The sequence below is a fragment of the Mesoplodon mirus genome, assembly GCF_964341445.2.
Source record: "Mesoplodon mirus genome assembly, chromosome: 15".
Lineage (NCBI taxonomy): Eukaryota > Metazoa > Chordata > Mammalia > Artiodactyla > Ziphiidae > Mesoplodon > Mesoplodon mirus.
This window is the reverse complement of record NC_138991.1, coordinates 9818900-9835984: the sequence shown is the minus strand read 5'-3', so window position 1 is coordinate 9835984 and position 17085 is coordinate 9818900. Positions and strand designations below refer to the sequence as shown.

Below are 17085 nucleotides of genomic sequence, written 5' to 3'. Positions count from 1 at the left end.
GGGAAAAGCTTTTCTGCAAAGTCTAACTTCTAGAACTAGAAGTTTGTGACTTGCAGTTACATTCAGGTGAGTTTGCTACATGTTTCTGAATTAAGCCACGCAATCAGAGTTTAAGTTAAATGACAGAAACACCTAGTTTATACATCAGACTTTTATTGAGATACATCCTTTGCTTCCTGACTGCTGAATTGGATTATCATCCCCAGTGGTATTCTAGGTAGTCAAGTTAGAGAACCCAGGCGTCAGACTTTCATGTTTTACTGAAAGCTGTTGTCCCGGTAGAAGAAACCACAAACTTCACAATCAACACAGAAGTTCCAAATTTCTTTGCTTATACCCTGAAGTCATTTAAGTTGCTTGTGCTTTTTTTTTAAGTGGCTTGTGCTTTAACTAAATGACCGCTAAGGACTTAGAGAACAGGGGAGACACCAAGGTTTCGAGGTGTGGGACGTACCTGTGTGGGACCGGAGGTGTACGGTGAGCTGGCTGGAGTTGCGGCTGGCGTAGGGGCAGAGCTGGCACTTGTACGGCCGCTCGTCGGAATGTATCCGCAGGTGCTTCTTGAGGCTGCTGCTGTCCACGGCAGCGTAGTCACACAGGTGGCACTTGTGGGGCTTCACGCTGGTGTGGCACCGCACGTGCATAGTCAGGTTGTCCTTCCGGCTGAAGCACTTGTCACAGAACTCACACCTGTGGGGTTTGTCTCCTTCAAACACATAAGGAAGAGTCAAGGTTTTAAGGGTTTTCTCTACCAAGATGACTGCAAAGGGATGTGACCAAGGTGGTAGCCTGAGCATAGCGTCTGCTTCTTCCTTCTCACCAAATGCCCAGAGATAGGAAGACACTGAGGTCTAGATTAGCACATTGGGAAACAAGTCGGTGTACTATTCATTCATGGCTCAGAACTTTTGAAGGCTCCTAAGGAACAGAGATAATATCAGACTGAAAGAAAATCATAGGCCAAACCTTGTTTGGGAAAACAAGAGTGGTCATAGAAGTATTCAAGATCAGAGGGGGCAGGTGGAAGGGTATTAGAACAGCTTTCTGGCTCACTAGTTGATAAACCACATGGAGAATGGTGAGGTTGACCCTTCCCTTACTTGTACTAAACCACAAGCAGCAATGGTATCTACTTCCCAGGCTGTTAGGAAGTGAGCGTGCTTAGGCTGGAGAAACAATGTTAAAGGCCCCAAGTACCTAGAGGTACCCTGGAGAGCAGAGAACCCCAAGCCCAGAACATTGCCACCACATAACCACTCCAGACTGATCACATCCAAATAAAAATCTACCCAATAACCAAATGCCTGGGGAAAGCCAGAACACAAAGACATGCCCAACTCAAGAACCTGAAGTTAGAGAAAATAATTATTTCAACACTAAAAACAGACATGGATTTTTTTCTTTAATTAAAAAAAATTTTTTTGGCCGTACCACCCAGCTTGCGGGATCTTAGTTCCCCAACCAGGGATCGAACCTGGGCCCCCAGCAGGGAAAGTGTCACATCCTAACCACTGTATCTCCAGGGAATTCCCCAGACATGTGTCTTAAGATGGCTTATGTAGAGCCATGGTGGTACAGTGTAGGAAGCCTAGGAATGACGAGATCTTAAAGCTTTCAGAAAAAAAAAATGCCCAGATGAGCACACAACTCCTCAGACAACACTGGATGGTAGCAATATGGGAACAGTATCTGCAAAGTTCCACAGAAATTATATCCTGTACTTGAAATAGCATTCCATGGAAGAAAAAATAAAGCCAGTTGACAGATGACGCAGGGTATCACACATGAACCGTGTACGTCAGAACAACAAAAAGGTAAGTGGATAAGATGTGGGATATAAGTAATGAAATGGAAAGTACTGCTTCCAAACCACCAAAGAGAACCAATCATAAAAAAAGGGATACAACAGAACACAAAATGAGGTAAAAATCAAACTAAACATCACTTAGTACAAGAAACAAATGGATTAAATTTCCTATTAAAAATGTCAATTACATTTTAAAAAAAAGTCAGCTTAATGCTCTTAAGATACCCAAATAAAAATGGCAGAGAAGTAGAAAACGATAGAAAAATTCTCTAGGAAAATGCTAAAAGACATCAGAAATATCAATATTAGGCAAAACAAATCATGGTGAAAGCCACTTAAAATTTTATACTGAGGAGACAGAACTCACTAAGTAGATGTGAATCAAACTTATGAATCTAACACGGTTTCACAAAAGGTTTTTCAAAGAAAAGCTTGCAAATTGTAGGACATGTTTTAAAACAACTTTTGCTCAAGAGTCAAAATCCAATTACAAACTCCCAAGAGATGAACAGGGGGAGCTCCATGTATCAAAGCCCAGAGCCAAGCCACTTTTCAGAAGAATGTCTGTGAACTTCAGTTCATTTTAAACAAAAGGCTGAAAGCAAGCGAACCATATGCAACTCAAGAAACTAGAAGAAATGAAGATGAACAGCACTTGATCAATAAAAACAAAAAATGGCTGTTAAAAAGGGAGGTTTGCTCAAAGAAAAGGTACCAATAGGCCAGGGTTTTCAATCTCGCCACTACAACCATTTGGGGCCAGGTGATTCTTTGCTGTGCCCTGTCCCGTGCACTAAGATGTTTAGCAGCATCCCTGACCCTTTCCACTAGATGCCAGTAGCACCTTCCTCCCCAGTTCTGAGAATCAAAAATGTCTTCAGACATTACCAAATGTCCTGGGGGGAGGGGGACAAAACTATATCTGGTTGAGAACCATTTTAAGACATTGGAAAGGAGAAAGGGGGCAACAAATAGACAAACTCAATCATGATTATTAAGTAGGACTTTACCCCAATCAGTTTAGAAGACTCAATAAAATGGTGATCGTCCAAGAGGATATAAAATTACAGTCTGAATCAAGAAAGAAAACGGAGCAATATCAATTTAGAAAAACTGCTATGTCAGAGATGTACCCCCAAGGTAAATTGTTCATTGTTCAAATAGTCACTGTCCTTTCCAGGAGAATTATGCTGTATGGTCCCATCACTGCAGGCTTGGACATGTGACTGGCTCTGCCCAATGGAAGAGGAGCAAAACTGATGAGTCACTGTTAGGCAAGTGATTTTAAGAGCCTTGGGAATTCCCTGGTGGTCCAATGGTTAGGACCCCTGTTTGATCCCTGGTACAGGAAGTAAGATCCTGCAGGCCACTCGGTGTGGCCAAAATAAAACAAAAACAAACAACAACAAAAAAGAGCCAGTGTCTGGTTGGCTACCCTCGCTTCTCTTGCCCAAGATGACCTGTAACATTTCAGATCGGGGTTGTTTGGTTTTTTTTTTTTTTGAAGTATAGTTGATGTACTATATATTTCAGGTGTACTACATAGTGATTCACAATTTTTTTTTTTTTTTGGCGGTACGCGGGCCTCTCACTGCCGTGGCCTCTCCCGCTGCGGAGCCTGTGCTCCGGACCGCAGGCCCAGCGACCATGGCTCACGGGCCCAGCCGCTCCGCGGCATGTGGGATCCTCCCGGACGAGGGCACGAACCCGTGTCCCCTGCATCGGCAGGCAGACTCCCAACCACTGCGCCACCAGGGAAGCCCTGATTCACAATTTTTTTTTTTTTTTTTTTTTGCTGTATGCGGGCCTCTCACTGTTGTGGCCTCTCCCGTTGCAGAGCACAGGCTCCGGACGCGCAGGCTCAACAGCCATGGCTCACGGGCCCAGCCGCTCCGCGTCATGTGGGATCTTCCTGGACCGGGGCACGAACCCGAGTCCCCTGCATCGGCAGGCGGACTCTCAACCACTGCGCCACCAGGGAAGCCCAATACTTTGGTTTTATGCAAGCTTTAGTTGCTTACTCACTATTCCATGAGTCACAAGGGATACTACTTCTGGGTCATGCCCAGAGGGAAAGATGCTGTGAGCCCCCCAGGCCCCACTCCTATCTTCCACTGGGTAAGAGATTCAGAGAAATAGAGCAATTGCCTTGGATCCAGAGAAGCAGCTCAAGTGTACACCTACCAGAGAAGCACGGGTCTGCCCTACATATGCATCCCTGACTCAGTGAACCCCACCAAGGACAGGGCCTTGCCTTATACGTTCTGTATCCCCGTCATGTTCTGTATCACCTCAATAAAACATTAATCCAGCCCCTGCCTAACTCTCTAGGTCCACCTGGTACTGTTGACATTGGGGCCTGACAGTTCTTTGTAGGGCCTGTCCTGTGCACTGCAGGATTTCGGCAGCACCTCTGGCCCCCAGCCACTAGATGGCAGTAGCAGCGCCCCAATGGAGGATGGCTCAGTTATCCTCAGGGCAGAGTCACCCACTTTGAAGTTGCCTAGCCAGGCCACCCTGCTGCGAAGGAAGCGGGGGTCATCTTTGTTCAAATGGCTCCCACAGTCTGCATGGTCTTACCGACATCATCCTGGCAGCCTTGTCTTTCAAGGCTTCACTAGGAGGCCTTTCATGATCCACCCTTCCCAGGCAAAGTTGACCCTTTGTTCTCTAGTTTCATAGCACGATGCCCATTTCCAGTAGAGACTGGTTGTCCAGAAAGCTGTCTTTTTTTTTTTTTTTGGTGGTACGCGGGCCTCTCCCCGTTGTGGCCTCTCCCGTTGCGGAGCACAGGCTCCGGACGCGCAGGCTCAGCGGCCATGGCTCACGGGCCCAGCCGCTCCGCGGCATGTGGGATCTTCCCGGACCGGGGCACGAACCCGTGTCCCCTGCATCGGCAGGCGGGCTCTCAACCACTGCGCCACCAGGGAAGCCCCAGAAAGCTGCCTTCTTAACGATGGAGCTTCAGGGCTTTATCTGGGCGTCTGGCAGCCCTTCTTCAAGCCATTTTCCAGCCCCCTTCATGCCTGATGTGGCCACGACTAAGTTCTGCTCATTATCCCCCTAAGTCACAGGGGATGCTGCTTCTGGGGCATGACCTGAGGGGAGGCATGCTGTGAGCCCTTCCTCCTGCTTCTTTCTTCCACTGGTTGAGAGACTGAGTTCTAGAGCAGCTGCCTTGGACCAGGAGACGAAGCTGTATGTTTAGGCCGCCAGCTATTCCACCAGCTGTGGACTATTTACTTCTTAAATTGTACTTGAGAAATAAATCTGATTGTGTTTCAGTCACTTAGTTTGGCTTCTGAGAGCAAAGCCATCAGTATCCCAACTCACACAGGCTACTACAGAGTCTACACTGGAGACCAGAGGTTGGCGAAGTTTTTGTAAAGAACCAGAGAGTGTAATACATCTTAGGCTTTGTGCAGTCTCCGTCTCCAGCAACTACTCAATAACCCCACTGTAGGGCCAGAAAAGTTATTTTTCATAAAATTGTTAATATGGGGCTTCCCTGGTGGCGCAGTGGTTGAAAGTCCGCCTGCCGATGCAGGGGACGCAGGTTCGTGCCCCGGTCCAGGAAGATCCCACATGCCGCAGAGCGGCTGGGCCCGTGAGCCATGGCCGCTGAGCCTGCGCATCCGGAGCCTGTGCTCCGCAACGGGAGAGCCACAACAGTGAGAGGCCCGCGTACCGCAAAAAAAAAAAAAAAAAAAAAAAATTGTTAATATGTAATGGACTTACTGTTACATTATTGGTAACAAAGCAGCCACAGATAACAGTTAGACAAGTGGGCATGACAACAGGCCGTACGCAGTGTGCAGAGCCTGGTTCGTGATCACGCGTTCCTTTGCTCCAGCACGTGTGGTTTCTCTGTATTCTTAGCAGCTGGTTGCTCCGAAGGCACCTTCGAGAAGCAACTTCACTGCTCTTATCTAGGGTTCCTATGGCCAAGGGGCCTCTGTGCCCCCCTCCCCTCCCTCTACCCGCCTCCCCAACTTCACCTCACACCCATCCTGCTTCTGCTCCCTCCAAGCCTTTGCACCGCGGTTCCCTCTGCCTGGAACCCTTGTTTCTCCTCATCTGGTTACTCAGCCATCTTTCTGTTTTTCTCTTTTTTCTTTTCGCCATGCAGCACGCAGGATCTAAGTCCTGGATCAGGGATCGAACCCATGCCCCCTGCAGTGGAAGCACAGAATCTTAACCACTGGACCGCCCGGCAAGTCCCTTAGCCACCTCTCATCATAGTTTAACCTGAGAGTCTCTTCCTCCAAAAAGCCCGTCATGACCAGCCTGGATCAAATCCCCTATGACAGTCCCGGTACTTTCCCCCTCGCCTGTTACCGTTATTGCCTTCATGAGTTTTTAGGTCCCAGACCCTCCCACTAGACTACGTTTCATGAGGCAGAGAGACTGTTTCTGTCCTGCTCGCCACTATACGCCCAGCACTTCGTTCATATCCACATCCTTGGGTTTTTTTCAACTTTCAAGTTTTGAACAAATGAATGGATACCTACCAGTGTGGATTCTTAGATGGCGGTCCAAATCTTTCATGCCATGAACGGTTTTGAAGTGGCAACCTAGAAAAGAAAAACAGGTTCCCTTCATATAGATAACCTCAAAGAGGAAAGCTACCAGGAATCTGAAATTCTGGCCAGTCATGTGCTGAGTCAGTGAGCGAACTGATGCTGAGCTCCTATGACCGAGCCCCGTACGGAGAAGGGGCTCAGCGCCTCGAGTTTACGCTTTACCTGGATAGCAGCAGTTGAAGGTCCTCTCCCCAAGGGTCGCTGTTTGCTCCTTTGACTCAGAGGGAAGAGCTGTGACAGGGGCTTTCTGGGTATCACTGCTGTCAGCGGAGGGACAGGTTGGTTTTGGCACATCATTATCTAGTTCTGAAGCTGAAATTGAGACAATAATAAGTGTTACTTAATTTCTCAAATATGAGCACCACGGTAAGTCTTAGAGCAGGTTTGGCCTTATTTCACCTACCACCCTCCCCACAAACAAACAAAAACAAAAACAAAAACCCAAACATCACAAGTTAGAAGCCACGCACACTCTGGTCTTAACAATCCTCTTCCTCTTTACCAATTTCCAGGAAGTACAGGGGACAAAGGAACATGGTATCGTGACAGGGACCCAACTGCCAAGATCCAGACTGCAAAACTTTGCAGCAGCGCTTCTCGAACAACATGGGGAAGACCTGGTACACAGAATGATTTCCGATCCGTCAGACCAGTATTTTTTATAAAATAAAGACAAATTATGAGAAAAGTGAAATAAGACAATAAAAGCCCAAACATTATTAGATATGACAGAAAGGTGGATATCAAGCTGTTTTTAAGTGCTTACTCTCCATTTCTGAATTTATGTTGATTCAACTCAGTAACAGGTCACAGACCACACTTCAGGTGCCACTGGTTTCCAGGACAAAATGCCACTGTTTCAACTTGAAAGATGGAGGAGGAGAAAGAAAAATCAGAGACTAAAAGATTTGAGATGGTCTGTAGTATCAGGACCTTTTTTTGATCCCGATTTAAACATACTGTAAAAGCCATTTAAGACCATGGGAAGTGCAAACCCTAACTGAAAGTTTGATAAGGGAATTTTTTTTTTTTAAAGGCGTGAAGATGAAATTAAAGTTTTAAAAATCATTCTAGTAGTTTACGGATGGCTATTTATCAATTGTATATGTCTGATGTGCTTCAAAATAATCCAGGGAGGGGAATGGCTGCACAGAAGAAATAAGATTGGCCACGTGTAACTAGTTGTTGAAACTGAGCATCTAGTCCACGAAGTTCATTGTATCATTCTCTCTGTTAGTAAGGCTAAGTTAGGTGAAACTGCTGTTTTTGTGGGCCAAAATGATCAGATAATTTCATAGGGTTCAATCTAATATGCAGGTTTAAAAATTTCTACAACAAAGCCTAAGTACTCCTAGAAGATTGTAAAGTGATTTCTCTCCAAATAGATTTAAGACCAAGGTAAAAAGAGGTGCTGTCAATATCTTAAGTCTTAAAAAATATATTAACTAGTTTATGAATTACAGGCCAGAGTCAGGGACCTTTGGCCCCAGTTATAGGAGGTGGATTCCATCTTTCTTGCTAGGTTTGTTAAGGTAAACCTTCTTACCATGAGAAGCTGTAGAACACGTTGACAAGGGCTTCAGTTCCAGGCATAGGGTTTGCTTAGCCACGTACTAGCTGTGTGACTATTGGCAACTTAAGTAAACTGAGGCTCAGAAAGGTTATCTGTAAAAAGGTACCACTGACCTGCCTCAGAGTTAAGAGATGAACAATGTAAATTCTTGATACAGCGCCCGGCCTCCACTGAGTCAATGCTATTACAGGGCTTCAGGTAAAGGACTGCAGTTATCACATCCAAGTAGCTGTGGTGCTTGAAGCCCCTTAACAGGGTCTGAACTGACCTAGTCCCGTAGCTTTCAACTGGGGGTCATTTTGCAATACCTGGGGATGTTTTTGATTGTCATGATCATGTGCACATGTGTGCGATAGTGGCACCTAGTGGGCAGAGGCCAGGGATGCTGCTAAACATCCTATGATGCACAGGACGGCCTCCACACCTACATCAGAATCACCTGAATTGCGGGTTAAATGTAGTTTCCAAAGCCTCATCCAGACTTAACTGGGGGTGGGCCCAGGAACCTGCATTTTTAAAGCACTCCAAGTGATATCCTCATACTACTCTTTAAGCCTTTGCTACTCAAAGGGTGGTCCTCAGAGCACTAACATCAGCATGACCTGAGAGCTTGTTAGAAATGCAGAACCTCAGGTCCCAGACCTACAGAATCTGCACTTTAACGAGATCCCCAGGTGATGCCTATGCTCATTAAAGTGGCAGAAGTATAACTCCAAGCCAGCACTACTCAAAAACCTGTGCATCACAATCACCTGGAGGGCTTGTTAAGGTACAGGTGGCTTGGGCTCCACCTCTGCAGTTCCTGACTCAGTAGGTCTGGAGTGGAGCCGGCAATTCTTCATTTCTAACAAGGTCCCAGCTGATGCTGTTGGTCTGGGGACCACATTTTGAGAATCTCTGCTCTTGGAGAAGAGATACTGGCTCGGAAGAGATGCCGCTCAAGGCCGCAGGGCTAGATGGTGTCAGCCAATTAGAACCCACACTTGCCAGATCTGAAGTCCATCACTCTGCCCCTCAGAGGAAGACACAAAACCTTGCCTTGTTTAGCAATTCACATGTTAAAGAAAGCCATTAAACTATTGAGGGTTTTTAATCCCACAGAAACCAAGGAAGACTGAAAAGCTGAAATCTAAGTGAGAGGCTGTAAAGCACAATGATTTAGCAAACTGACTGGGAAGCCAGGTGATAAGCTCCAAATTCCAATTCTACCCTTTACTAGCTGTGTGACCCTGAGTAAGTTACTCAACTTCCCTGTTCCTCAGTTTCCACATCTGTAAAATAAGGATTATGGCCCCCATCTCACAGGTTTAGACAAAGATTAAGTTCTTTAATGTATATACGTAAAAGAACCTTATACATAAGTCAGCACTATATAAATGTTACTGGTTTTATTCACTGATGTGTACACACGCGAGCCACCAGATTCTCAGAGAGTGGAAAACACACTGAGCAATCCAAGTTTGAAGACAGGTAGAAGGGAGATGAATGGGTTAAAGCTATCAGAAAACTGTGCCCAAGGCTATAAAGGGTCACTAAGGCAGACTATGGCAGAGGCATGCAGAGCCTCTAAAGGCGACTTCCTCCTTCAATTTTAAGCATCCAGGAAAGCAAGGAAGGTCAGAAGCCTACTCTCCTGAGAAAGGTACAGCTGGGGCAGAGGCCCTTCTAGTCTGAAAGATGGGGTTGGGGCCACATCTGACAGAACTCAGTTTAGCACAGCGGCCATTTTAACCCTCTGTTGATGTTCCTTTGGTAAGGTTGTTTTCCTGCCCCTCTTATGATTGAGGTGATTGAAGTCTACCAACTGACCTGCTCTGTTCTATCTCCTCCAAAAGCTAGGTGAGTTGCAAAGCCATGTGCAAATTAAGAGTGGCCCAACCTTAAAAAAAAAAAAAAAAAAAAAAAAGGCAGGCTTCTAGCTCAGCATCATAACAGACCTAAAACGCATGGAGGGGGAACATCAGTTGCAAGGCTGCTTTTCCCCCCAGCGGCGGCTGGTGTTGAGGTGCCCTGGCACCAGCTCTGTGCTGCACAACACAGAGCACCCTCCCCAACCCCTCCAAACACAAGGCAAGGCTCCAGGAGGTGCCCTCCAAGCGCTGTCTGCAGGAAGAAAAAGCAGCCCATGGCACTCACTTTGAACAGACCGGGTTTACTCAGTAATCGTCTTTTATAATCGCTTCCCCCAAAGACTCAACATCCCCAATACCTCCCCAATTCTTTTACAGAGGATCAGCAGAAGACTTGCTCCCACCCCAGGAACCCCACCCTAGGGTTAGGGTGGAACCCCACTCCGGTTCCACCTGCCTATCGCCACTCTAGACCTTGAGCACAAAGACAGGATATTTTGGTTATAGTAGTTCCATCCAGACAAGTTTTAGTTTTTTTTTTTTTTTAAGAAACTTTATTCATTGGAATAGGTAATATAGCGTTAATAGGTATAATCCAAAAGTTACTGTGAGAAGTCTCCAACCCCACTCCCCAGCTACCCAGTTCCCTCCAAAGGCCACGTTAAGCATTTCTTGAAACATTTTGTTTAATTAGCTATTTATCTAAAGGGTTGGTTTTCTTTTTAGGACTGTATTTAAAACTAAAGCGTGATGCCAAACTATTAGTTTAGGAGTGACTTTGTTAAGCTTCCGCTTTCCTCCACTACCTCCTTGGGAGCGTAGGGTCATCAAAGCCCACCAGACACACCTGCTGCTGGAAGTCTGGTCCTTCTGGCAGAAGAGACTAGATCCCCCTCTCCCTTTCCGAGTCAGGAAAATGCGCGGGAGGGAGAGAAGAGTTCTGCTAAAACTCCTCTCACTAGCCCCTTGCTAAGCAAAAGGCAGCAGCGACCCACGGGCGGGAGGGAAGGTGGAGGGCTGAGGGACCGTCAAGTGGGAACCTGCATTGTCTTACCTGAGTGCACGATAATCGGAAGGGGAAGCGCCTTAGAAATGCAGAGTCCCCCAAAGCGAAAGAGAAGCATGGACATATATACACTACCAAACGTAAGGTAGATAGCTAGTGGGAAGCAGCCGCATAGCACAGGGAGATCAGCTCGGTGCTTTGTGACCGCCTGGAGGGGTGGGATAGGGAGGGTGGGTGGGTGGGAGACGCAAGAGGGAGGAGATATGGGGATATGTGTATATGTATAACTGATTCACTTTGTTATAAAGCAGAAACTAACACACCATTGTTAAGCAATTATACTCCAATAAAGATGTAAAAAAAAAAAAAAAGAAAGAAATGCAGAGTCCCTGACTCCACCCCACCCCTGAGATTACAGCAGCGCAGGGGGTGGTGGGAGCCTGAGAACTTAGCTAGTTCTCGAAGCTCCCCACCTGCAGGCTCTTCAGAAGCAGAAGTTCCAAGGCCCACCGGGTGAGAAATACTGCCCCGCGGGCCTAGGGTAGTCCGGGGTCCCTAGGCTTCTCCCGGAACCCCTCTAGCCCGGCGGCAGCCGGGGTGAGCCTGTTAAATCCCACCGCGGCACTGCCCTGCTCACTCCCCGCCCCCAGCATGGCTCCACTTCGCTTACAGTAGAAGTCACAGTCCTTATAGGAGCCCGGGGCTCCCGTCACTTCTCAAAACCTCAGTCGGACGCGCCTCCAAGCTCCAGCCTCGCTGACGCCCGAGGCCTCTGTACTTGCTGTTCCCTCTGCCTGGAAGCTCTTCCCTCGGTCATCTCCACCGCTCGCTCACTTACAACCTCCAGAGTGTTCCTCGACGGTGCCCTCCACGGAGAGGCCTTCCCGGGACAACCCCCTCCCAGCTTGAGGTTTCCCCCGGCGCTCCGCGCGAACACACCTCACGCTCCGCCGCTTTATCTCATGTGCCATCTTTCTCGCCTCCACTGGGCCAGAAGCTCCAGGGGGGTCGGAATTCTATTCTCCTTGTTCGTTGCTGTGTCTCTCTCCAGCACCTAGCCCCAGGTCCCGGCAGAAGCTCAGACATTTTTCAGACATCCCCCCCCACCCATCCCTCAGGAAAACGCCCGGGGCGCGGGTCTCGGAGCGCCCACCTTCCAGGCGCTCAGCTCCAGCCCAGCGCCAAGGAGGTCGGGCACCCGGGTGCCGGCGCACCCCGAAGACAGTCTCCAAAGGGGTCTCAGAGCATCCTTCCAACGTGTTCGGGAGATGAACCGTCATTTCATAGCGCTTGGGGGGAGGGGAGTGGATGCAGGAATCCCCTCGGGGAGCGACGTAATTTACCCGAGGAGGGGGGGTATAATTTACAAAGGCGGGGTCAGCAAGGCCCGAGCCCCAGAACTCGGGTTGGAAGCTTCACCCACCCTTCCACGCCCGGTGGCCGGGACCTCGCACCCGCGCGGCTCTGGGGAACGTCCGAGAAACTGCCTCCAGCCCCCCAGGCCCGGGCCGGGCAGCACTACTCACCCGGCTCCCCCAGCACCTCCGGGGCCGCCTCGGCGAACTCCTGGCGCTCAGGCTGCGGCTCCTCGGAGCCTAGATGCTGGGGCCTGGCCTGCTTGCGCCGCGACATGGCGTGAAGACCAGGGCTCTGGCGAGTCCCTACGAGTGGCCAGCCTCACACAACCAATTCCCGGAGTTCGGAAATTACCACCCACCCACCCCTCGGCCGGAGCGCGCATGTCCCGGCAATTCTGCTCCTCAGCCGAGCAGGACGATTTATCAAGAGCCCTGACGGCTGATTGGCCCGGAGCCAAGACCTCGGGACTCCTGGGGAAGCGCGGTCCACACCCGGGAAGCCCGCACCACCTGGGAAGCTCGTTAGAAATGCAGACTCTCGGGCTCCACCCCAGACCCGCTGAATCAGAATCTGCATTTTAACAAGCTCCCCAGGTGATTCGCATGCACATTTAAGTTTGAGAAACCGTATCTGCATTTTAACGAGATCCCCAGGTGATTTCGTTTGCCCATTAAAATTTTAGAAGCACCGCTCTCCTCCAATTTAATGTGCGCGCGAATCACTAGGGATCTCGTTAAAATGCAGATTCTGACTCAGTGGGTCTGGGGTGGGGCCTGAGCGTCTGTATTTCTAACAAGCTCCCAGGTGATGTCCTTGCGGCTGCTGCCGCAGAGGCCGCGCTTTTAGATTCTGGCTTAATTGGTCTGGACTGAAACCTGGGCATTGGTGTATATATATTTTAAAAAGCTTCCCCAGGTTATTCTGAAGGACAGCCAAGGTTGCGAAGCACGACCTCCACTCGTGGCTGCATATTCGAATTTAAAATTTAAATGAGGCTCGTGCATCTCCAACAACAGGGTGAACTTACTGGTCCTGGAAGAGTTGGTTAAAAATGCAGATTCCGGAAGTTTTGGCTTCAGGCGGCGGAGCCCAGGCATCTGCATTTCCATGCAGCGTCTCTCCCCCGGCCCCCGGTCTGAGACCACACGGAGGAAAGAGGCCTGGGGCCGACAGGGGCGTGGGCCCCGCCCAGCAGGCGGCTGAGGCGTGGTCCTCGGGGGGTTGAGCTAATTGGCGTTCGTGCTCAGACTGGCTGGGCCCTTGATGAGACCCGAGGGGACCCCTCCTTGCACCAGGTAAACGACATCCAACAGGGAGCAAGAAAGCCACCTACAAGCCCCAGATATTTACTTTCTTCCATTGGGGAGTTACTTAAGGCGGGGCTGTGCCGCAAGCTTGCCCGAACCTGAGAGTCACGTGGGGGCCTTGGTTAAAAAAGACCCGTGTTCAGCTCTGAATCCGTGGGGCGGGGACTGGGAATCCGTATTTCTAACATCGCCGCGGTGAGCTTTTCTGCCGTGGCTTGCTCCGGCCCTGTGGGGTTTCGCAGCGTCCTGTAATTCACCTTCTGTGAGGTTACCCTTGACAAACCCTAGGGGACTGTCTGCAAGAAGAGCATTTTTATATTTCTTTAAAAAGGAGCAGTTTTCCTCAAACTTCCCGTTGATTTTCAAGTTGTGTGTGAATTGATTGTAGGGATGTTTGTGTAAAGCCAGGTGAAGTCACTCGAGGTTAAATTTTCGAGATAAATTTTTAAAAAGCAACTTTTAACGTTTTCTTTGGGATGTGTGTATATGTGTCTAGGTACACATATATGTAAAGCCATTTCAAAACATACGTGTGTGCTTCTGTTTATCGTGTGACCTTTTGGAATGTCTCAGAAGGATCTCTAGGGGCCAATGGTTGCCTCTGGGGAAGTTGAAGAAGGAAATGCACCCAGCCGGGAGGTTGGGAGGCATCTGATACTGCTTTTTACTACTTGAGGTGTGTACCTGGGTTTGTATTTGCTATGGATAGAAATAATTTCTTCAGCTCAGGTGCACACAACTGGATTAACCAATCTTTGGTACAAGACCCGTTGTCATCCCTGATCTGTCGCTGACCTGTATTTGTCTGGTTGGTTGGTTGTTGCTTGGCTTATTAAGATATGATTAATACCAGGGAACTCACTGACCCAAGCTAGGACCTTAACCATAACCTGCCTTTCTCATATATTCCCCTTCCTCCCCTCCCCGAATTTAATAGCCACCCACCTAAACCCTTCATTCTTCATTCCTTTGCTTTTTTTTCTTAGCAAGTCTTTTTTGCACCTACATGTATTCCTTAAATTTTAATTTTTAAAGAACTTCATGAAAAGGGTATGTAATCTTCCAGTAATTACTCCTCCCCCGCATTTATTATATTGCTAAGATCATCCAAATTATCAGTTGTTCAACCAGTTTGACTGATGTGTAATATTCCATGGTGTGAAAATATCACAGTTGGTTCATCTGCCATCCTGTTGATGGGCACTTGGGTTGTTTCCCAGTCTTTGCCACTTGAATAATGCAGCTATGATCTTTCTAAAAAGTGTCAGTTTCTTAAATGAATGTATACATTGGTTGGATTGTAAGTGACTATGTAAGAACTGATGCCACAGTGGAGGCACCAATCTACACTTCCCCCAGCAAGGTAAGAGGTACCGTGGAGTCACATCCTTTACCACACTCCGTATCGTCAGATGTCTTAATTTTTGCCAATCAAACTGACATACAATGATACTTCACTATGGTTTTGATTTGCATTTTCCTTGAATATATTTCAACAAAAGGCAAAGTAAATTATCAATATTTTCTACAAATATAATGACAGCAACAGATTAAAACTTGCTTCCTTTTTTGAAGGCACTGTTTTAGTATTCTACAATACATCCATTCAACGTTATGGTCCTAAATTAAGTTTATTACCATGTTTGGTTTTAATGGCTTGATTTCAAGGGTTATCACTGAAAAACTGAAGAGAAAAAAAAAACCTCACAGGATATATAGAAAAAAACAAAGTATCATTGGCTATGCTTAAATCATGGTTCTCCCTTTTTAATCCCATTCACCAGTTACACAAATTGACTATTTTCTTTGAAATCCAGCTCGTAAATTTTCATTTCCCCTGATAATCAACCTGGGGCTTCTACAAATTAACCTGAAGAGGTTAACCTAAACTATATCTTTAACAACTGGATTTCAAACCCACTGAAGCTCTTTATTTAGAAGATGTTTAAACAGATTAGGAAATTCTGTTGCCAAATTTAAACACGCAGATAGAGGTCTTTCCAGGTGACAACTTTTCATTATTTTCAGCAACAAAATCACCTAACGAGGGAATCATGGCCAAACATGCATTTCAAATACTCACTCCATAGCATGTTTCTCTTGGAAAGCATTTTCTCATTCTTTATATGTATATCACCTGTATCCTGATTTTTTTTTTTTAAATGGTTGTTAGGTAGTTCCCTTTCTTCAAAAAAAAAGTCAATAAATTTTCAACGCTTGTCCCTTTGTAAAAGAAAAACGGAGTATATTTGTAATTTTGATAACTTAAGTATTTTGTCAAGAGGTGAAGTGTACCTCTGAATTATAAGACGATTCTCCTGGTCATTCGACATCTTACAAAGCATTACAAAGATTCCAGAGGCAGTATCTTGTCCTTATGAAGCACATGGACTGGGGCCAGCCTGGGTGAGAATCCTGGCTCTTCTACCATGTGACCTTGAGAAAGCTGCCTTGTGCCCCAGTTTTCTCTTCAATAAAATGGCAATGCTAATACAGCCAGGGTGGTTGTGAGGATGAATGAATACATATATATAAAGTACATGGAACGATGTCTACTACAGAGGCAGCACTCTCTAAACGTTAAGTTATTTATAAGAGTAGGGTAAGAGTTACAGTTATCTGTAAAAATAGCTAATGCTCATCTAGAATTGGTGGTTCCAGGAATTCCCTGGTGGACCAGTGGTTAGGATTTGGCGCTTTCACTGCTGAGGGCCCAGGTTCGATCCCTGGTTGGGGAAACTAAGATCTCACAAGCTGTGTGGCGCAGCCAAAACAAAAAACAAAAAAACAGAAGAATTGGTGGTTCCAATGAACTTGGGACAGATATTCTGTTTTATGTGGGAATAAATTGGAAGCACACAAGCCTGTATTGACATTACTCAACCCTTCTGAGTTGCAGATTTCCATGCCTTTATACCAGTTTCTCTCTATATACTAAATGAGTACTACAATATTATTTAACATTGGTCAAGTAATTGCTTTCTTTTTCAAGAGAAATAGATAAAAACATAATTGTCTCTCTGATTGTCCTGGGCTTCCCGTGGGGCTGAGCACACTGCTTGGGTCGTGTTCTCCTAAAGCTACCTCACTCGACTTCTGTCGTTACTACCTAGTATTTTCTGCTGTGGATACAGGAATGAATCAAGAAATGTTTATCCAGGTAAAAGTGATGCCCCAGTGGGGCGTAAAGCTGGACAGGAGCAAATCTCATTTCTTCATCTGCCGAGAGTTCATGTATTTGTTCATCTGATGATAATTTGAGTCCAGACTGTTGCCTGACTCTGTTCCAGGTGCTGGGTATGGAGGGATAGGCAAGGCAAACAAGATCCAGCAGGGCAGTCAGAGAAGGAAGGAAAGACTGAGTGCGCAGGTCATTTCAGACAGGGGTGGGGGCCACGGTCAAGGTGAAACGGGGTGGCGAGATGAAGAATGGTAGTAGGGGCGGTACCTGAGTTTCACTAGAAGTGACCTTTGAGCTAAAACCTGAATATAATAGGCAGCCCTGGGAAGAACCAGGGAGAGAACGATCCAGGGAGAGAAAACCGTAACAGCAAAAGCCCCCAGGAGATCAGCTTTCGTGTGTTTGAAGCAAAGTAAGAA

At 47.1% G+C, this 17085-nt stretch overlaps 1 protein-coding gene across 1 annotated transcript in view; it reads right to left on the bottom strand.

Annotated features, from left to right (window-relative positions):
* ZFP64 (ZFP64 zinc finger protein) overlaps positions 1 to 17085 on the bottom strand; it is a 69964-nt gene that overhangs the window by 4846 nt on the left and 48033 nt on the right. Inside the window, exons 6-8 of the mRNA XM_082600585.1 lie at positions 6553 to 6702; positions 6319 to 6381; positions 455 to 706 (exon numbers count right to left, since the gene is read on the bottom strand). Of these exons, the coding sequence (XP_082456711.1) occupies positions 455 to 706; positions 6319 to 6381; positions 6553 to 6702 (465 nt within the window). The remainder of the gene's footprint in view (positions 1 to 454; positions 707 to 6318; positions 6382 to 6552; positions 6703 to 17085) is intronic.